Consider the following 22,309-nt stretch of genomic DNA (forward strand, 5'->3'; position numbering starts at 1 on the left):
GTGTGCGCTTCGCCTCTAATGCACTCGGTGGGCGGGGTCGTGTGAGAGGAGGGGGGGGGGGAAGACGGCCCGCGTGTCTTCGCCACCGTTACCCCTGCATCGCTATCTCAGTCGTGGCGGCCCCTATGCGAGCCCTCTGGCCATGCCCTCCCCCTGGAGGGACCTCAGGACGACATCCCAGAGTTGCGCTATTGGGAACTGCCGTAGGCCCGCTATCTCCTCCCGGTGCAGTGCTGTGCTTTCTGCTCGAGCCCAGTTGATGAAGGATGCATACCAGTGTTTAGGGTGCGGCGGCTCCCTCCGTTTCCAATGTTTGGTGAGCAGCCGTTTTGCTGTGATGAGGCCTAGATCCCAGAACCTAGCCTGTGTCCTGTTAAGTTTGGTTCTCTTGTATAGCCCAAGTATACAAGCCTCCCACGTGTGTGGCAGCCCCGGGCCCGTGCTGTGTGTCAGGAGAGATGTCACCTCCCCCCAGTAAATGGCTAGTGAGTGACATCGCCAGAGCATGTGTAAGATGTCCGCGTCCAGCAGGTCACATCTAGGACAGGCGGCAGTGGTAAGCGCGAAGTACCGGTTGATTCTATCAGGTGATAGATATGCCTGGTGCAGGATGTACAGCTGAATGGTGTGAAAGCGGGAGTTACGAGGGATGTTCACGGGGCTGGCCAGAACCAGTGTCCATTCCTTGTCCGTCCAGTCCCTCCCTCTGTGAGTCGCCCATTTGTCTCTAAGTGATTGTGTGGGTTTTTGTGTGTGCATGAGGAGGGCCTGCGCCAGCCAGCGAATGATGTGGGAGCCGTTGCCCATGACGTGCAGGTATTGCATGAGATGGTGAATCGGTGGCTCCACCCGGATGTCTCCCCAGCGCTCCGCGTATTCCCGTAGTATGGACGCGTGAAGCAGGAATTGCCCCGCCGGCAGGCCCGAGCTCTCCGACAGCTCAGCAAATGGGAGTATGGCCCCGTCTGCATAGAGGTCACCCATGGTTTCCACCCCAGCCGCGGTCCAGCTCTCCAGAACCCGGGATGTCACTGTCCCACCCCTTCGGGGGGTGCCCATCAGGGGGAGTGCGGGGGCGTATGGCCTGACCGCCCGAGTCAATTTTAGGCTGCGGATGAAGCACTTACGTGCCACGGCCATATGCAGGGGCAGAGGGCGGGGCCCCTCGGTCAAAGGATGAAACAGGGCGCAGACCTGCGCGTGGGTCCATTGGTAGTCGGCAGAGGCCGTATCGTCAAGATGTGTCCCACTGAGCCAGTGCGTCACCCACTGCAGCTGCGCAGCCAGGTAATACAGCTCCATATTAGGGTCGGCCAGCCCCCCCTCCGCAGTCGGCGAGTACAGCTTTGCCAGGGCCACACGGGGGCGCCCAGTGTTCCAGATCAGGTTGCGGAGCATTGATTCTAGGTCGCGGAATATCTTGACGGGAACATACAGTGGGAGGTTTGCAAAGTGATACAGGAGCCTGGGCAGAGCTATCATTTTGGATAAAGCGACCCTGCTGGGTACATTCAGCGGCAGAGTTTTCCAGAAGGCCATCTGAGCCCGGAGTGAGGAGACAGCGCGCACCAGATTGCCCTCCAGTATGTTTTGGGGGTCCCTATATATATACATCCCGAGGTACTTGAAGGCAGTGGGATACCACGTGAGTCGAGCGCCTCCGAGGTGCACGTTACACTCCCGCAGGTCCGGACTAAACGAGTATACCCCGGACTTGGTCCAATTGACCCTAAGACCCGATACTTCTTCAAATGCCCGGAAGATGTCTGACAGTGCGTCCGGTACCGCGGTAAGATCCCGGACATACAGCAGCAGGTCGTCTGCGTAGAGCGAAACTGTGTGGACCCCGTCAGCCAGTGGAATCCCCCATCCTACTCCCCTGTCTCGCAACAACGCCGCCAGGGGCTCTATGGCCAGGGAGAAAAGAAGGGGTGACAGGGGGCAGCCCTGCCGGGTGCCCCTGCGCACCCTCACCACCTCCGACAACAGCCCGCCCGTCCGCACTCGGACACTGGGCCTCCTGTAGAGTAATCCGACCATGTCCATGAAGGCATCGCCCACGCCAAATCCGTCCAGCACCGCCCCCAGATAGGGCCACTCCACAGAGTCGAAGGCCTTCTCAAGGTCCAAAACTAGGCACCCCGATCTCGGCCAGTGCAACGTGGCAGCTTCCTGAACTCGGAAGAGACGGCGTATGTTACGGGATGTGCTTCTCGCTGGCATGAATCCATTCTGGTCTTCATGCACCAGATTCGGGACCTCCAGGGCGAGGCGTCGGGCCAGCAGGGAGGTGAAAATGTTGTAGTCGGTGTTCAACATGGCTAGTGGCCTGTACGACCCCATGCATGTGCCATCTCTGCCCGGCTTCAGCAGCGAGACAAGATTGGCTTCATTAAGCGTGTCCGGGAGCGCCGATTCCTCAATAGCGACGTCATAAACCTTAAGCAGTTCCGGGATCAGTGTGTCCGAGCATGCCTTGAAGAACTCGGCGGGCAAGCCATCCGGGCCAGGGGATTTGCCATTGGATAAGGCGAAAATGGCCTCTCGCATCTCCTCCTGTGTGAACGGCACTCCCAGGTCCCCTTGTTGTGCGTCCGTGAGGGAAGGCAGTTGTATCTCCGCAAGGTAATCTGCAATGTGCGCCGAGGGGATCCTCAACTGGGACTTATAAAGGGCTTGGTAATGTTTCACAAAGGCCTGGTGTATCTTAGTCTGTGTGTACACTGTCTCTCCCTCGGCGTTTCGGATGGCTGACACCGGCTCCGTGCGGCTCTCTTGCCTGACTAGCCAGGCCAGCAGCCTTCCGGGCTTGTCACTGTGTTGGTGTACGCGCGCCGAGTGTGCCGCATAGTTGATATGTTTCAGTCGTTCTAGTAACGTCGCGTGTTCCGCTCGGGCCTCGTTTAATCTGTCACCTGGCCCGGCCACCGCTTCCTGTTCCCAGCAGAGCAGATCCGCCTCCACCCTGTGTAAGTCAGCTTCTAGTTTTTTCTGCATGCTCCCCTGTGTGCCCAAACAGTGTCCCCGTATTACCACCTTAAAGGCGTCCCATTCCACCCGTGGGGAGGACGCTGTGCCCGAGTTGTCCATGAAATATTGTGTTACGCAGGCCTGCAGGGAATCTCGGAATGGGGCGTCCAATAGTAGGGCAGGTTGCAAGCGCCATGTGGGGACGGGCGGGTGTGGGCGTTCCCATGCTATGCTCAGCGTATGTGGGTTATGATCCGAGTGTGTTCGGCCAAGGTAGTGAGAATCTGTAATGTGTGGAAGCAGTTCTGATGACACCATGTATCGGTCGAGGCGGACGTTCAGCGCGTGGGCCCCTGAGTAATAAGAATATATTCTGGAGTTAGGTTTGTGTGTGCGCCATGCATCTTTCAGGTCCCACTGCGCCGCCCATTGTGTGAGTGCTCTTGTGGCCCCCAGAGACGCTGCGTCCGGCCTGGGCGAGGCCGAGCGGTCCAACGTGGGATCCAGTACCGTGTTGTAGTCCCCCCCCAGTATCCAGGGGACACCGTGCCAGGGCGCCAACTTCTCCGAAACACGCGCCAGAAAGCCCCCTTGATCTGTGTTCGGTGAGTAAACGGACGCCAGAACTACTGGTTGCCCATCCAGGCGGCCCCTCACCAGTACGTATCTCCCCTCTGGGTCTGTAAGGACATCTGTCATTGTGAAGGGAGTGCCTGGTTTCACCCACAGTAGCGCCCCACGGGCAAACGAAGAGTATTCTGTGGCATATAACTGACCCCTCCATCTACGGCGCAGCGCTGTTACCTCCGCCCCGCTCAAATGCGTTTCCTGCAGGAGTGCAACGTGCACTCGTTGCCTTTTCAAGTAGGAATGTATCTGGTAATGGCGCGAGGGTGTGTGCATGCCTCTAATGTTCCAGGTGCATATCGTTATCGCAGCCATTTGAGCAATGTAAACTCCCCCCCATCACATTTACAATCAGCAACCCCCCGAGGGCCCAATGCATCCTCTGTCCCAGCTCTCCCACAACCACCCCCCTCAGCACACTCTGCAATGTTCAGGAAGACATTAGGGAAGGGAAAAACAAATAACAACAATAACCAGCCGTGGGTAGGTCCCACTGAAATACCAAAAGGGCAGTGGCGAAACGGGCCACCGTCCATACTCTCGAGTGAGAGAGGCAACTCTTCTAATCTATGGGGTAACGTGTACTAAGCACAGTCTCGGCAGTTCAAATGTGTGGTCAAGGAGAGAGATCAAGTTCCTTCCCTGAGCCATATGAGACAGGCGACTGGCAGCCAATGTCAAAGTTCCGGAGCGTGGCGCAATCCGATCCATGAGGGGCCTCACTCATGCCGGTCCCGGCAAGGGAGGAGTTCGAGGCGGCCCAATGCGCCTCCCGGGCCCCCAACAGGAACGTTTCCCTATTGACCATGGCCAGCGGCCAGCAGCGGCACGTGTTGTGTACAGGTCATGTGACAGCCCCACCGCCCACACACCCCCGGCCCTCAGCGCCATTGGGAGCAGTACTCACTGTTCTGGCTATCTTCTGTCCAGGCGGCAGGCAGGGGGGGAGCAGGCGTCTCCAGCGGCGTCTGGCAGCAGCCTCGCCTTAGTGTCCCGGCGGTACCTGCCACCACCTCCGCCGCTACGGCAAGCATTGCACAGATGACTCCCACCAGTTCAATGAAACAGGTCAGCAGTTTGCGGTGTAATATTCGGTAGGTCCACTGATATCTGTGAGTTCGGAATCCCATATATGGCTTCATCCTCATCACTAGGAAGTGTCTGTTGACCGTCCTCCAGGGCCTTTTCCTGGGATGGCGAAGCACTCAGCTGGGTGACCCTCAGGAGCGCGTCCCGTTGTTCCTGGAGCATTTGGTCCATCGGGGGAGAATGTCGGGACCCCTCTTCACGGCGCTGAGGTTGCTGCGCCCTATTCCTGCGGCGGCACCGCGGCCCGCGCGGCCTCCGCCTTTCCTCTCCCCCCGTGCCTGTCTGGGCGTCGAGTCCGTGCCTTCATCCAGCCATTCACCGGCCTCCACAGGGGTGCTGGTGCTGAAGAAGTGTGTCTTGTCCCCCGCCACCACTCTTAGTTTTGCCGGGAATAGCAAGGAGTATTTGAGGCCCGCGGTGCGGAGTCGCCGCTTCACCTCCATGAAATCGTGTCGTTGGCGCTGCACTTGGATGGTGTAGTCAGGGAAGAACATTATTGTGGCATTGTCTATCCGGACTTCGCCCAGGCGTCTAGCTTCCCTCAGCACCGTGTCCCGGTCCCTGTAATTCAGTATCCGGAAGAGCAGCGGTCGTGGATTAGAGCCGGTGGTGTGGGGCCTCGTTGGCACTCGGTGCACCCGCTCCACCACGAAGTGGGGCGAGAGCGTGTCCTTGGGCAGCAGGGCCCTAAGCCAGTCCTCGACATGCTGGGCAGGGTGGTTTCCTTCCCAATTTTCCGGGACCCCCACGAGCCGAATGTTGTTGCGTCTCGCCCTCCCTTCCGCGTCCTCGGCCCGATCCTCCAGGAACTCCACTCTGTGTAGGAGGTCCTGCACGTGCCTGTCCGTCTGGGTGACTTTGGGTTCAATGTCTTTCACCGCGCCCTCCAGAGTTCTGGTCCGGTCGGACAGCTTCCTGTGATCATCTCTGAGGTGGGTGAGGTCCACGGCCACGCCGTCGATCTTGGACTCCAGGGAGGTTCTAGTCAGTTGAAGTGACTGTTCCATGCGCTCCATGGCCGCCAGCACGCTGTCCAGCCGCGCGGTTAGTTGGTCGGTGGCCATTTTGTTCAGCAGCTTGTCCGTTCTTCCCTTCGGTGGGGCTCCTCCGGTCCCAGTGCGGGTCCGCACCCCTCCGGACATGGGCAGGGTCGCCCGGTCTGCAGCACCTCGGCCCGGGCCGCCCCGGTGGTGCCCCGGGGATCACTCCGCCGTCAGGTGAGGAGTCTGTCAACAAGTGGCCCCCTCTCCGGTCGGAACCCTCCTCGTCTTGCCAGGGGGGACGGTCCGCCAGGCGGGTCCCCGTTCTGATCCGGCGCGGGTTCGCCGCCCCAGTCCTGCCACTGTTGGGGGGGAAGGCCGCCAAGGCAGTTAGGGTGGCCCGCTAGTCCACAGTGTGCGGGTGTGGCAGGTTGAACCGGCCCTCCGGCCTGGGCCCAGGACGTGTCCCTTCACGTGTCACCCCGCCCCTCAGGCAGCCGCTGTCCCCACGGGGGGACCCTCAGGTGAATCCGCTGAGAAGTGTGCTGATAAGGGCACCCGCACGGGGGGGGGGTCGAGCGGCCTCTGGACCGGCAGCGGGTGCGTAACGCAAGTCCCAGGCGGTTGCTCCGCACAGTGTCCGTCACCCCTGCAGCCGCGGGAGGGACTCACCAGGTGCCACCGGTTCTCTGATCTGTGTCCCGTAGTGGAGCCCTCGTCAGCTGGATCCGCCTCCCCACCGGTGTCTCGCCGGCGGCGGCCCCCGTATCGCGCCTGCCCCAGGCGCAGCTCCAGGAAGTCAGGCAAGGCAGCGCCGGTCACGGGGCCTCTGGTGCACAATGGCCGCGGCGCTAGGGCCGGGCGGCCGCTCCTCTAGCTGTTCAGATCCCCCACTAGCGTCCAGCATCGAGGGGGGGTAGTCTCAGGGCCACCGGAGGGTGAGTGCAGCCCGGCGGCAGTGGGCCAGGGGGCCGCAGTCCGCTCAGCAGGGACCGCCGGCCGGGGCCTATGTGCCGGGCCCGGGCCGCGGCCTGTCGTGAATGTCCTGCCACGTGAGTCCCTTGCTCATTGCACCATCAGGATTCAAGCAAGCCGGGCCGAAGAAGGCTGTGATGCCAGAAACCGGTCCCCGGAAGCTTGTTTCCTTCCCAGTACAAGAATTGGCTTGGTAGTTTGGTTTGTCCTGTTCCCATCATGCACTGGGACAGGAACAGACTAATTTGCATATAGCCAGGTTCTGAGCTGGGATCGTGCAGTGAGCTAAAAAACGGTGATGGATTAAAACCATGATCTATTGACTTGGTAAGAGTATTCTGCATCATTCAGAAACTCTGTCCATCACCACCCCCCTTTTCCAAAATCGGTTTTATCCACACTATGTGTGGGAGGGTATACTCAGACGTGAGTCCCTTGCTCATTGCACCATCAGGATTCAAGCAAGCCGGGCCGAAGAAGGCTGTGATGCCAGAAACCGGTCCCCGGAAGCTTGTTTCCTTCCCAGTACAAGAATTGGCTTGGTAGTTTGGTTTGTCCTGTTCCCATCATGCACTGGGACAGGAACAGACTAATTTGCATATAGCCAGGTTCTGAGCTGGGATGGTGCAGTGAGCTAAAAAACGGTGATGGATTAAAACCATGATCTATTGACTTGGTAAGAGTATTCTGCATCATTCAGAAACTCTGTCCATCACCACCCCCCTTTTCCAAAATAGGTTTTATCCACACTATGTGTGGGAGGGTATACTCAGACGTGAGTCCCTTGCTCATTGCACCATCAGGATTCAAGCAAGCCTTTGAGGCTTGGCAGTTCTGGCTGGACTGTTCCCATGAGGCACAGGGTCAGACTGATTTGCATATGGCCATGTCTGAACTGGGGTGGCGGAGTGCGCTAAAGAATGATGATGGATTAAACCCAGATGAGTTGACTGAGGGTGAGTGCTTGCAATGTTCAACACTCCGTCCACAATCCCCTTTGGTTTTGCCACGTAGGTAGCTAAGGCACCGAGAACTTGAGACCTGGATAAAAGCAGGTGAGAAGTGCCAGGATATGAAGTTGCTGTGCCGAATGGCATTGGTTAAAATAGCATCGTCATTGGAGGCTGTGCTGGAACCTCAGAGCTCAAAGGGGCTTGGCACTGCATCACCGCCTTTGCAAATATGTTGTGCATGGCACTGAGGAACGCTGCTGGATCCAAGCACGGTGTCCGGAATTTGAGGAACTGCTGTGTCGGAGGCTCAGGCACAGGAAGTGGCGCTGAAGGTTCTGGGCACAGGGGAGGTCTGTTTGGAGGCAATGCCAGTGGAGGAGCAGGGTTGCACAGAGGATCCTCGGCTGGGATTTCTACTAACTCCGGTTTTCTCAGGCCTATGCCTTGAAGTGTGTCCTCTCGCACGCCTTGATAGCCCTTAGACTACAAGAGGTCAAGCTTTGTGCACTACTTAAAGTTGTGCTTGAGCGCTAGGCACCAGACACACAGGGGATGTGTGCTTCCAGAAACAATATCTGCTTGTGATGGGATCAACATGGTGTAAATCCTGACATTTTTAAAGACTTGCCAAAAAAAAGTGCAATAGATAATTTTTGAAGGTACTGTTCTCGGAGAGACCAACTTCGGATCTATGTCGAATGGTATAGGAAAAAATGAACTGCAATCAGTGCACCAAAATGCTACCTAATATGACTCTGATGTCACATCTGGGTGCACCCAGTACTGAAGCACCACTTATCTGTACAGACGAGTTATTCCCACTCCTGATCCAGTTTGGTGACTAGAGAGACTGAAGAAGATGAAAAAAGTGTGGAATCTGCAGGTAGAAGTTTCCATTAGAAAACCTTTACTAAAATATATTAAAGTAAGAATACACAATTATATGCAATGGAGCAAAGTAAAAAGCAACTGAAACTTATATATGCTTAACAAACACGGGCAAAAGAAAACAGACAGAAAAGAGAGTCAACTTTCAAACTAACAAATACTGCAGTAAACGCCATATATACGTACATCATTGTCAATGTTTCTTTTGTATTTCCTTCTCTCCCTGGCAGATGGTGGCAGCTGAGAACGTATGTAAGGTTCTGCTAACACAGGGTAAGCTTCTCCATTTTCACCTAAATTATTTTCAGTTAGAAAAAAGGTATTAAAATGTTATACATTAAAAAAGCCTCAAATTAATATAACTGACTCATGATCCATTTAATTGAGCATGCAACACTGTGCGAGAAATAATACATTAGCGATCTGCAAAGTACTACTTTTATAAGGAAGAATTCCTTCAGCGATATTTATTTAATTCGTAATAAGAAGAGAAATTACTTTGACCAGCAAGGGGGTAAAAGAGTATGAAAATTAAACATTAAAGTGAAACTGCGTTGGAGGTTTCTGTCCAAGTGCTGGCCTGTCACCCGGTGGAATTGACACAGAAGACAAAGCTAACTTTACCCAGGTGTGCCAAGTAACACTGCCAATCTTTAGGAGCGATCCAGAGCATTTACAACATGCCCATTTTAAAGGTTTTTCCATATTACAGTTAAGAGGATCAAGTGAGGTCACTGCTTTTTGGTTCCCTTATCTCTATCGAGCTCGCCTGTTGACTTAGAGGTGACATAGGTTCTAAGACGTCTTAATCAGATTTTGGAAATGAAAAGAAAATTCACTGAGTGGCTCAATAGGCTAACTGCTGCCATATGCGTGGCAATGGACCTCAAAAAGAAGCCAGTAAGCAGTTTTGCATTGTTATTTAAATCGGTGTGTATAGTGGAAAAATACTATACAGATTGCCGAAGCACTCTAATGTGAGTAATAGAATTGTTCAGTTACAATTAACAGTTTTCAAACACCAATTCTGACAGAAGTAACGAAGATATCCAAAAGATGAGTGAATCTTGGAGTCTTTAATGGAGATTACAGCCAGCCGACACGTGTTTCATCGCCTTCGCGATTCATCAGGGCTAGAAGGCCGTATCGACGTCAGAAGGTCGCTCAGCTGGTGATAATTCCGACCCAGCCGGGCCCGTGACTAGTACTGCTGGTAGGGGTGCGTCCAGCAGCGATCAATAGTACTACTGGTAGGAGTGCGTCCAGCAGTGGTCAATACCTCTGTTTATGGGTATTGGGTCAAAAACATATGATAATGGGCTCGAAGGTGACCCGAAACCGTCGTTCGTGTGTACGATTTTCGTTATCAAGAGATATTATCCTTTTTTAGTTTTACCGCAAGGATACCAGATGCGGTTCCAGATTACGATGTATTCGATGCCGTGTTCGGCTTCTTCAGCGAGTATGGCGGGTTCACCTCCTCCGAGCTCAGTTCCTGTTTGGCGAAGGCGATGAAACACGTGTCGGCTGGCTGTAATCTCCATTAAAGACTCCAAGATTCACTCATCTTTTGGATATCTTCGTTACTTCTGTCAGAATTGGTGTTTGAAAACTGTTAATTGTAACTGAACAATTCTATTACTCACATTAGAGTGCTTCGGCAATCTGTATAGTAATTAGCAGTAGTTTTTTCTACTCTAGAGAGTGGTTTAGGTTTGCCCACTCGCCGTTTAGCACCTAGGACACGCTAATGATTTAAATCGAATGCGTGTAAACTGGCAGTGCACCCAACTACAACTGTTTAAAAACCTTCGTTGTTCTAATATAGTGGAAAAATAATCATAAAACATTTTGAAATATATTTTTTTCCTTCAGAATTTATAACTTTATTTTACATTTTGCATAATACAAGCATTACAGTAGGCCTCCTCATGTGCACTCTTTATCCATGAAGAGTAGGCAGCATTACTAATCACAAACAGTTACATTACCATAACAATTCATTCGTTAAAGTACATTGCGATAATCTTCTTGGGTAGTTACATTTGTTGTATCTATTAGCACAATGCCGTTCTCAATCTTTCAGTTTTTCTGTGTGGTGTTTACTCGCTGTGTTCTGTGGGACCCTTATTATTATTTCGCCTCTCACGGGCCCAACAACTACAACTATGTCTCTAGCCATTCACCGCGCTGTCATGACTTTCCGGGTCTGTACCTGCAGGGGCTTTACGGGCAAGGTATGCTTGATATGGTCTTCAGATGTTCTTTGGCCAAAAGCGTGTTGGTATGAGGGCATTATAATTATCGGATTGTGCATTGCAATATGACAGGTCTGTAGACCACTCTGTTATTGTGGAAGATGGGCCTTTCATCCATCGCATAGCCAGTCTTTTTTTGGCTATTAATATGCCCAGTGCGATCATTCTTAGTTCCCTTAGGTAGATAACATTTTGAAATCTTTTAGAGAGATATTAATATAACTTCCTAAAGTAAATAAACCCATTCATTCATTTGCATCTTGAAATAGATAAGGGAAATATCTCTATAATATAAAGAGGTATTACTGGAGTAAACAAGAACGAGCTTCAGATGAAGACCGATAGCTGCACATTTAGGAAAATAAAGAGCAATCCTAATTTCAAATATTCAATTAGAAAATCGAAGAGAGAAGGAGACTGGGTTCACGTCAGCATGTAATAAGTACACTTGGATACAGTGGGGCTTGTAGCTTGATACGCATGGTCATGCTGGGGACGGCATGGGCATGTAGGCAAGGTGGCACGTTTTTTTAGCGTGCGGCTACCCCAGTGTTGAACACTACAAATTGCTAAACCGCAGCAAATAGCTTATGACAGGTAAACAGAGATTTCCCCAAGCAAGCCATCCTGCTTAGAACTAAATGCTGTAAAACATACCCCATTGTGGAATAAAGAATTGTGGCATCTTTCCCTTGACAGAGTCACAGCAAAGCAAGGAAAACAGGGTATCAAGGGAAATGAAATGAAATGAAAAATTATATTTATATAGCGCGTACACTACCCTAAGGCCTCGCAGCGCTTTAACTGAAATCCAAAGGCGAGCAGGTTGGGGTGTTAACAGGCTCTTCCAAACAAGTGAGTTTTTAAAGACTTCCTAAATGCCATCCGATTTTTGTGCTCTCTAAGGTCAGGCGGGAGGGAATTCCATATTCTTGCAGCGCCGCCCCAACGAGCTCTGTTTATCTTAGTCGTGGTGGCCAGGTGCAACGAACTGGAGCGGAGAGCTCTGAGGGGAAGGTAGGGAGTGGCTAAAGGGTACATTATAGCTGGACCTGTTCTTTGAATAGCTTTTTGGACAAGGCACATGGCTTTGAATTGTATCCTGGCTGCCACAGGAAGCCAGTGTAGCTTCCTTACGGCATGTTTGGCCGATTGCCAGCGTGGGATATGAAAGAGAAGTCGGGCCGCGCAGTTTTGGGTGACCTGGAGTTTGTTGATCACTGCCACCGGTGCTCCCAGATAGAGAGCATTACCGTAATCCAGGCGAGAGAGTATCAGGGCCTGGACCATGATTCTCCTCGCCTGGAACGGAAGCAAAAGGAGCACTTTCCGGAGCATTCTCATCAGCCCAAAACAGGTAGATGCAGTTTTGGTGGCCTGGAAAGTGAAGTCCAGCGATTTGTCAAGACAAACTCCCAGGCTTTTTATCTGAGGTTTGGAGAAGGAGGAGGACCCAGACACGTAGGCCAAATGGAGGCCAGAGTGGTAGGTGAGGGGTTGCCCAGTAGCATAACCTCTGTCTTCTCCCCATTTAGTCCGAGGCAGGATTAAGACGATGTAATAAAGTGGCATGGTTAACCGTGTCGAACGCGGCGCTGAGATCTAATAATATGATGGCTGCTTTCCCTCCCTGGTCTAGCACAGTTCTTGTTTCTTCGGTCACTGCTAGCAAGGCTGTCTCAGTCCCATGTTGGGGACGGAATCCCGTCTGGGAGGCACACAGCAGATTGTTAGATTCTAGATAATCTACTAAGATGTTATTAATGTGCTTTTCTAGCAGTTTACTCATCCAGGGTAACAGGGAGATGGGGCGGAAATTAGCTAAGTTACTTTGATCTATTGTAGGTTTTTTTTTTAAAAGAGCCTTGACCATTGCACATTTCCAGGATGTCGGAACTGTGCTCGAGATAATTGAGCTGTTAAGAACGTCAAGAATAACTGGACGGATAGCATCAATGACTGAGGTAAGGGACTGTGGGGGTGCTGGGTCACTAGGGGATCCTGAGGTGACTCTAGGAATTATTTTATCTAGAGAAACAGGATCTAAGAGGGTGAATTTTTCCAGTATACAGGGGGCTAGTGTATTGGGGCTTGGTATTGTGGCATCATCAGATTCAATTCTGTCAGCAATAAAAGAAGAATAGATGTTCTGGATCTTCTGAAAGAAGAAGGGTGCTAGATTATTGCAACGGGCTAATGTCCCATCTGGCGACATACGCTCAGGGGGAGGGGAGATCAAAAATTTAGCTATTCTAAATATTTCTTTAGGGGCATTTGCGGCAAGGTTGATTTTAGTTTCATAAAACTGGGCTTGAGCTGACTTAATTTCCTTTTTATAGAGCCTAATTGCAGCTCTATGATCTTCCTTCTTGAGTTGTGAGCGGTCGTGTCGCCAGATTCTTTCCAATTTGTGGCATGATTGTTTCATGTCCCTTAATCTGGGAGTATACCAAGGGGCTACTTTTTGCCTTTTTATAGAATGCAGGGGTTCCTTCGGGAGGACTAGGTCAAGGGAGTTATAAATCCAGTTGTCAAAGTTGGTGCTGGCTATATTGGGATTAGAAACTTTCGAGGGTTTGAGTTGAGCAAGCACAGATTCCCATTTGGAAGAGGGAAATCTGGACCATTTCCTACCCCAATGTTTTTTAGGTTCTTGCACGGGAGGGGAGTTTCTTGTTATCCAGGTAAAAGGTACTAGATAATGGTCGGTCCAGGGCAGTGGCACAGGTGACTCTGTGTTTAGATTGTCAAGATTACTATAGACATGATCCAAAAGATGACCTTTAGTATGTGTTGAAAGAAATCCCCTTTGGGTCAGACCAATTGCTTGAAAGCTCAGTCGAAGACTGTTAGCTGCAGGGTCCAGCGGATCATCTAAACGCAGATTTAAGTCGCCCAGCACGGTGAAATTTGCAGACGTGAGCACTAAATTGGCGACAAGGTCAGCCATGTTCGAAACAAACTGACCCAGCGTTCCGGGTGGTCGATAGACCAGGAGGCCCGTAAAAGTGTTGGGGGAAGATAATTCTAGTGAGAACAGCAGATTCTCACAGACTGGCGTAATAGAGGGGGTGAAACGACATTTGTACGGCTCCTTATAGATGAAAGCTAGGCCTCCTCCTCTACCCGTGCATCGGTCAGATCTCTTTATAGTGTAGCCTTGTGGGATAGCCCATACTGTAGTAGGATCAGCTTCCAGATGGAGCCAAGTCTCTGTTAGAAAGAGTACATCGGGTTTGTGATCTTCTATTAGGAGGGCCAGCTCAGTGTAGTGTTTGGGCATCGATCTACAATTGAGAAGGAGCATCTTCCAAGTGCAATAAGTGGACTGTCTCCCTATGTTTTTAAATGGTAGTTCCCACTTACAATAATTACAACTGGCCTTAACACCCAAAAGGCAAATAGAGTGCAGACATTTAGGGTTAATAACTGTTCTTAGTTTATGTAAGAATGAGGAATCATAGGTAACTAAATTACCAGCCATATTGCTGGAGATCGTGGGATCTGGGAGCGGTTGGACGCGGACTGGCGCAGACTGGCTTCTCTTAGGCGCCTCTTCGGCACGTCTACGGCGTTCCCGCTGCGCGATAAAACAGGAGGCTTTAATAGATTGGGGTCGTGAAAAGACTAGAGCGTCACCCTGCAAAGATGGCCGCCAACTAATGGCACCACCAGGAAGTGTAGAGCGCTCTATTCTCCCTCCACAACAAACAGCATGAATCGCTGCGGTGGAACGGGGAGTCAGCGCACGAATTACAAGTGACAAGAACAATTTTAAAAGTACGTGGTTTAAAAAACACTTGCAACGAAAATCACAATGTTTACACCCAAGCGCTAGCGCAGAAATAATCGAGGTTCCAATTTAGATCATGCGCGTCGGCGCTATGGGTCTTAAAAAGTCAGGGCTCGAGAAAAGACTGGAGCGTCACCCTGCAAAGATGGCCTCCAACTAATGGCACCACCAGGAAGTGTAGAGCGCTCTATTCTCCCTCCACAACAAACAGCATGAATCGCTGCGGTGGAACGGGGAGTCAGCGCACGAATTACAAGTGACAAGAACAATTTTAAAAGTACGTGGTTTAAAGAACACTTGCAACGAAAATCACAATGTTTACACCCAAGCGCTAGCGCAGAAATAATTGAGGTTCCAATTTAGATCATGCGCCTCGGCGCTATGGGTCTTAAATAGTCAGGGCTCAAGAAAAGACTGGAGCGTCACCCTGCAAAGATGGCCGCCAACTAATGGCACCACCAGGAAGTGTAGAGTGCTCTATTCTCCCTCCACAACAAACAGCATGAATCGCTGCGGTGGAACGGGGAGTCAGCGCACAAATTACAAGTGACAAGAACAATTTTAAAAGTACGTGGTTTAAAAAACACTTGCAACGAAAATCACAATGTTTACACCCAAGCGCTAGCGCAGAAATAATCGAGGTTCCAATTTAGATCATGCGCGTCGGCGCTATGGGTCTTAAATAGTCAGGGCTCGAGAAAAGACTGGAGTGTCACCCTGCAAAGATGGCCGCCAACTAATGGCACCACCAGGAAGTGTAGAGGTCTATTCTCCCTCCACAACAAACAGCATGAATCGCTGCGATGGAACGGGGAGTCAGGTGGAATGAGGATAAAAGAATGGCACAATGGTTCTAAACCTCCACTGTCTGGCATTACTTTAGTATTCTGATACAACATGCAACCACCTACAGATGAACACAGTTGTCATATCACCAAATAATAAAGCACTGTGAAACTCATATGCCAAGGAACAGGTTGCTGGTCAAGTGCATTCCCCCTGTTTCGGCATCTAGTATATTGTAATCATGTTGTCTGTCCAGTTGAACACCGTTTTACTGCATTTACTGGGAAAAACACACCGTGTTTTTTTTGTAACTTTCTCCAGCATCCTGTCTACATTTGGGCCAAAGAGATGTTCTCCATTAAAGGGAATATTCAGCAAATACTTTTGAACCTCAGGACAGAAGCCAGACTTTCTGAGATGGGTAAGTCTTCGGGGAAAGGCACTAGTGCTTGTTACTCTGGATGCGTTATCAGTCACATCGATTGGGCATCGGATGTTAGCCTTAAAATCGAATTTTCCCCTCTTAAACCAACTCCTTGCCTGTTTTGCAGCATGCCTCTGGCCAGTGTTTCATCAGTTGTTCCATCTCTACCCAGTGGTACCTGACATATCTGCATAAAAGGTCCACTGAATTGTCGATGCACCATTTATTTTATTTATTTAAAGAGTTTTATATAGCGCTGGCTAGACCCGGAGGTATCAGAGCGCTTTACATGAGAAACAACAATGTAACAGAAAAAGTTCAACAATAACACAATAAATCCCAAAAATTAGGCAATAGAATTAGGAGAGGAGAGAAAGGAGAGAGAAAAGTAGTGGAGGGGGCAGGGGAGGTGAGAGAGGGAGGATAAGGGAAGAGACAATACGGAGAGACGGAAAGAAGTCTGTCTAAAGACCGACTAGGTAGGTGAAGACCAAGGAGGGAATCCACGGCCCATCTCACCTATAGCTAAACCAGGTAGCTCCATCGGGCATCAGAAAAAAAAGTTCAGTCTCAATACATTGAGAGAGGGGAGAAGGAGAGACACAAATAGAGGGAGGATGCGGTAGGAGACGACAGGAGGGACGAAAGGAAGTGCAACAATGTGGTTTAACAGTATAACAGAAAAAGATCAACAATTACACATTACATTAAACCATCAACAATACATTAGGAGAGGAGAGGGAGGAGAGAGAAGAGAAGTGGGGGATAGGTGAGGTGAGAACGTGAGGATAAGGGAAGAGACAACCGTAGAGACGAGAGGAATCTGTCTAAAGATCGACTGGGTAGGTGATGACCAAGGAGGGAATCCACGGTCCATCTACTCTTTAGCTAAACCAGGAAGCTCCATCGGGCGTCAGACAAAGTAGTTCGGTCTCAAGTGTCGAGGGAATAGGTTCGCAGAAAAACAGGATGGGAAGGAGAAAGGCAGAAAGACGAAGGAAAATCTGCCCAAAGACCGGCTGGCTAGGTGACGGTCGAGGGGGAAGTCCCAAAACCCATCTCCTCTATAGCTATCAGGTAGCTCCACCGGGCTATGGCCAAATAGCTAGGTCTCAATGGGAAACATTTAATTAACATGGAGGGCAAAATAAATGGAGCGTAGAGGGGAGGGAACAGGGAAGGTGAAAAGGGGAGGTTAGGGGAGGAGAAATAGCTAGCTCTCAAATGATGCGGGAAATTCACAGGTAAACAGGGTGGGGACTAGGGCTAGGACAGGTGAGGGCTAGGACAGGTGAGGGCAAAGGTTTTATATAGCGCTGGCTAGACCCAGAGGTATCCAAGCGCTTTACAAGAGGTTCCACAAATTACAAAATTACATCAGTTACGATTTACATCAGCTGCTAGACACACATTACAAGAGCATAGATAACGAGATGAGTGAAGTGTAGTTGGGAAGGGGGTAAGGGTAAAGGGGTAGGAAGGAGGTACGGCAGAGAGATGAAGGAAAGTCTACCCAAAGTCCGGCTGGGTAGGTGACGGTCGAGGGGGAAGTCCCAAAACCCATCTCCTCTATAGCTATCAGGTAGCTCCACCGGGCATTGGCCAAATAGCTAGGTCTCAATGGAAAAACATTTAGAGTACATAGAGGGCAAAATAAATAGAGCGTGGAGGGGTAATGGGGTAGGGTAAAGGAGTAGGAGGGTACATATGACAAAGAGACGCAGGAAAAATCTGCCCAACGTCCAGCTGGGTATGTGACGGCCGAGGGGGAAAGTCCACAGCCCATCTCCTCTTTAGCTACCAGGTAGCTCCACCGGGCGTCGGCCAGAAAACTAGGTCTCCAAGGTAGAGGGTAAGTTCACAGATTCAATGTCCGGATGGGGGAAAGGTCAATGTCAAATTAAATATCTCAAAGTAGGAGCACAACATGGAAGGGACTACAGTGGCAGCCATCTAGGGGTCAGGCAAGGGGTTCTGATCTTGATGTTAACATTTAGCCGGTCCCCATTTTAATCTTTTGCTCAACAGGGTAGTGGGGGGGGGGGGGTGAGATTGTTGTGCAGAGGAGGAGCTTGAGGGCAGAGTCAGTGTCCGCTTGTCTCCCCTTGTTCAGAAACCTGGCTCCGGTGTTAGCATCCCCACCAAGGCTCCGACATTGCTGGAAGGGTGTTCAAAGTCAGCCTCGTGGGTCTCTATGGCGCCACAAGCAGGGGGAGATGCGCCGCCATCTTAAGGTCAGGCATCAGCAAATGTTGGTGTGCATGCAGCCGATCTCGGGGAGGGGAGACCCATCGCTCCTTACCGGCAGTCCCCGTCGTCCTCTAGCAGCTGTGTCAGTCTTTCTACTCTCCTTGTCCCGTGGTGGTGTATCCCCTTGTAGCTATAGGACTTGTTTCAAGATGAATGTAGAGCCCTCTCTGTCTAACATCAGATGTTCAGTTTCTGTAATGCTGTTGACTCGCTAGATTTCAAAGTTGGTATCAAAGCATGTTCGAAGTTGACTTCAGCATCGACCTATGTTCTGCAGGCTGGTGCCTGGGTTTCTCCTGACCCAATGGTGGACTTCGAGACGGAGTGGTCTTTGGTACAGTGGTCAATGCAGACTGTTGAGGCCTTTACAGCACAGCCTCGGAGCTCAAAGCCCAGCTCACTCGTGGCCAATGCATGTACTGGAGTCAAGTCTTAAGTCAACATCGAGGCCCAGAGGGATGAAGCTCGGATGGCATAAACTGCTTAGGAGTATTCTGTGCCCTGGGTGTGGGCCTCACTGGGGGCGCTAAAGAAGGCTGGTCACCAAATTTGGTTTCCTCTGACACATACTCTGAACTCCGACCCCTGTGGGAAGCCTCTCTCTATGTCAGAGTATGTCCCCTTGAAAATCCCAATGCAAGTCTCGGTTGATGTTTCAGGAGTGCTTTAGTGCTACATTTTGGAGTGTGCCCACCAACTGTTTCTCCTGGAACAGATGATTTTCTTGTTTAGAAGGCCTGGCAGGCAGGGCAGTCCGATTCCTGGGTACACCGGGGTTACAGACACTATGCACGTCTGAACATGGGTTGTAGTTACATTTAGGTCAAACTCGAAGGGTGTGTTCTCCATAATGCCACAGTGTCTCTCGTTGGAGGCAATTCCAATGACTGGAGTAAAAAAGCTACTCTTCTGTAGCTCAACGTCCCAGAGTTCTGATAAGCATTTCTTAACCCGACTGCGGAAAAGGTGTTTTCTTTGTTTTAGGGCATTGTGGGTTTCAGAGAGGGACTACAAGTCATTTCAAAGCTGAAACATTTGAAGAAAACCGAATTGTAAAGTCCACGTCAAACACTAGATGCAAGAAGTGTTCAAAGCTACACTTGCTGCAAACATATATTTTGATTACTTTCAGAATCTAGAACCATGGACATAAATACATTTATTTATTGAAAACTTTTTTATGTAATTTTCAAACAGGTATATGTTAATATTTGTAAAAAATGACATTGTACAATAGAGCCAATTCTGGAACACCAAAGCTGTAAACTTACCGATAAAAGCACTTTCAGATTCCAAAAGGGATGTTCTTAGAAGATCAGCAGGTTGATTACGCAGCTGCAAGAAGAAAAGAATCTGATAAATACGAATGTTTATTTTGCACTGCACGTGCAGTAACTAATTTTGCAGGTGCTGTTTTAACAGATGTTAATATAGAACAAATTATTTACCTCTGTAATGCTCTTTCTGGTACAGACACTATCTAACCACATTTCCTCACCTTTTGAATAGTCTTCAAGGCGTTAGACTGGATCCAGATAATCTTCAGCAGCTCCACGTCGTCTGTGTTCCAGAGGTGATGTGCATGGACCTTTATAGGTGCCAGTCATGTACGCTGACATCAGTTGGTTTCTGGCATCTACACCTGCAGCCACGGAGCCCAAATCAAATCAATCATGTCCAGCGTGCAGATCTCGAAGTTGGAATCTTATTAGATGAAAGAGCCCAGTGCACAGAACAGGGAGGCGGGGGGGCGGGTCGATGAGGAACCTATGGTTAGGTTATCTCTTAAAGAAAGAGAGTTACAGAAGGTAAGTAACTTGCTATTCTGATAGAGACTTCGAACCACAGATGCCTCACCTTTTGAATAGATACTGAAGCAGTACTCTTCCAGGAAGTTGGTCTGTGAACCAGCTCAAGCCAAAAGGTCTGAGTGGCAAAATGCCCTTCTCGACGGACCAGACTGTCCAGACAGTAGTGTCTAATGAACATATGGAGTGACGCCCACATAGCAGCTGGACAAATATCCAGAACAGATATGCCAAAGAAGTGGTAATAGCCTTGGCTCTCATAGAATAAGCTTGAAATCCACCAGAGGGCTGCTTTCGGGAAAGTGCATAGCGGATCTTAATGTAGAGTGCAATCTAATTAAGGTGGTCCTTTTCTGTACAGCCTTGCCTTTCTTTCCTCCACTGAATCCGATAAAGAGCTAATCGTCCACCCTGTATTCTTTGGTAAGGTCAATGTAGACGCTGAGAGCCCTTTTTAGGCTCATCCAGTAAAGTCTCTCCTCCTCCTTATAGGGTGAGGCAGAGCAAAGAACATTGGAGTAAGGCTCTGACCAACATGAAAGGGGGTCGCTACCTTCGGAAGGAAGGAGGCTAGAGTCAGCAGAACAAGTTTATCTGGGTAGGAAGTGGTTTAAGGTGGGTTGACAGACAGGGCCTGCAACTCGTTTACTCGCCAGGCCGACGTTATGCAAACAAGAAAAATAGTATTGAGGGTAAGGAACCAGAGGGAACAACTGTGTAGAGGCTCAAAGGACATGCACATGAGGAATGTGAGGACCAAACTTAAATACCATTGGGGCACAACAAATGGAAAAGGGGGAAACGAACAAGTTACTTACCTTCGGTAACGCTTTTTCTGGTAGATACAGTATCTGCCTGTGGATTCCTCACCTTGTGAATATCCCCCTTGCGTCAGCAACGTTCGGAATTTTTCTTCGTAGCACGCTGGCGTGGACGACGTCATAGGAACGCTTCAGAAAAGGGGGTGGTGATGAACAGAGTGTCTGAATTAAGCAGACCACTCTTACCCAGTCCAAAGATCAGGGCTTGATCCATCACCGTTATTTATCTCACAGCCCCATCCCAGCTCAGAACCTGGCTATATGCAAATTAGTCTGTCCCTGGCCCAGTGCATCATGGGAACAGGGCAGACCAAACTACCAAGCCAATTCTTCACCAGAAAGGAGACAAGCTACCGGGGACCGGTTTCTGGCATTTCAGCCTCTTCGGCCCGGCTTGCTTGAATCCTGATGGAGCAGTGAGAAAGGGACTCATGTCTGAGTATACCCTGCCACACCTATAGTGGCCAAAAACGATTCAGAAAAGGGGGTGGTGATGAACAGAGTGTCTGAATTAAGCAGACCACTCTTACCCAGTCCAAAGATCAGGGCTTGATCCATCACCGTTATTTATCTCACTGCCCCATCCCGGCTCAGAACCTGGCTATATGCAAATTAGTCTGTCCCTGGCCCAGTGCATCATGGGAACAGGGCAGACCAAACTACCAAGCCAATTCTTCACCAGAAAGGAGACAAGCTACCGGGGACCGGTTTCTGGCATTTCAGCCTCTTCGGCCCGGCTTGCTTGAATCCTGATGGAGCAGTGAGAAAGGGACTCATGTCTGAGTATACCCTGCCACACCTATAGTGGCCAAAAACGATTCAGAAAAGGGGGTGGTGATGAACAGAGTGTCTGAATTAAACAGACCACTCTTACCCAGTCCAAAGATCAGGGCTTGATCCATCACCGTTATTTATCTCACTGCCCCATCCCAGCTCAGAACCTGGCTATATGCAAATTAGTCTGTCCCTGGCCCAGTGCATCATGGGAACAGGGCAGACCAAACTACCAAGCCAATTCTTCACCAGAAAGGAGACAAGCTACCGGGGACCGGTTTCTGGCATTTCAGCCTCTTCGGCCCGGCTTGCTTGAATCCTGATGGAGCAGTGAGAAAGGGACTCATGTCTGAGTATACCCTGCCACACCTATAGTGGCCAAAAACGATTCAGAAAAGGGGGTGGTGATGAACAGAGTGTCTGAATTAAGCAGACCACTCCTACCCAGTCCAAAGATCAGGGCTTGATCCATCACCGTTATTTATCTCACTGCCCCATCCCAGCTCAGAACCTGGCTATATGCAAATTAGTCTGTCCCTGGCCCAGTGCATCATGGGAACAGGGCAGACCAAACTACCAAGCCAATTCTTCACCAGAAAGGAGACAAGCTACCGGGGACCGGTTTCTGGCATTTCAGCCTCTTCGGCCCGGCTTGCTTGAATCCTGATGGAGCAGTGAGAAAGGGATTCATGTCTGAGTATACCCTGCCACACCTATAGTGGCCAAAAACGATTCAGAAAAGGGGGTGGTGATGAACAGAGTGTCTGAATTAAGCAGACCACTCTTACCCAGTCCAAAGATCAGGGCTTGATCCATCACCGTTATTTATCTCACTGCCCCATCCCAGCTCAGAACCTGGCTATATGCAAATTAGTCTGTCCCTGGCCCAGTGCATCATGGGAACAGGGCAGAC

The 22,309-nt window shown here is 50.3% G+C and overlaps 1 protein-coding gene across 7 annotated transcripts in view; it reads right to left on the reverse strand.

The window, feature by feature from the left end:
- CSPP1 (centrosome and spindle pole associated protein 1) overlaps nucleotides 1-22,309 on the reverse strand; it is a 1,229,219-nt gene that overhangs the window by 80,231 nt on the left and 1,126,679 nt on the right. For all 7 annotated transcript variants that reach the window (XM_078687197.1, XM_078687198.1, XM_078687199.1 and 4 more), the window contains 2 exons: nucleotides 19,265-19,328; nucleotides 8,669-8,775 (listed from right to left, as the gene is read on the reverse strand). In XM_078687197.1, the coding sequence (XP_078543323.1) occupies nucleotides 8,669-8,775; nucleotides 19,265-19,328 (171 nt within the window). The remainder of the gene's footprint in view (nucleotides 1-8,668; nucleotides 8,776-19,264; nucleotides 19,329-22,309) is intronic.

This window comes from Lissotriton helveticus, chromosome 4_1, assembly GCF_964261635.1.
Source record: "Lissotriton helveticus chromosome 4_1, aLisHel1.1, whole genome shotgun sequence".
In the NCBI taxonomy this organism is placed as follows: domain Eukaryota; kingdom Metazoa; phylum Chordata; class Amphibia; order Caudata; family Salamandridae; genus Lissotriton; species Lissotriton helveticus.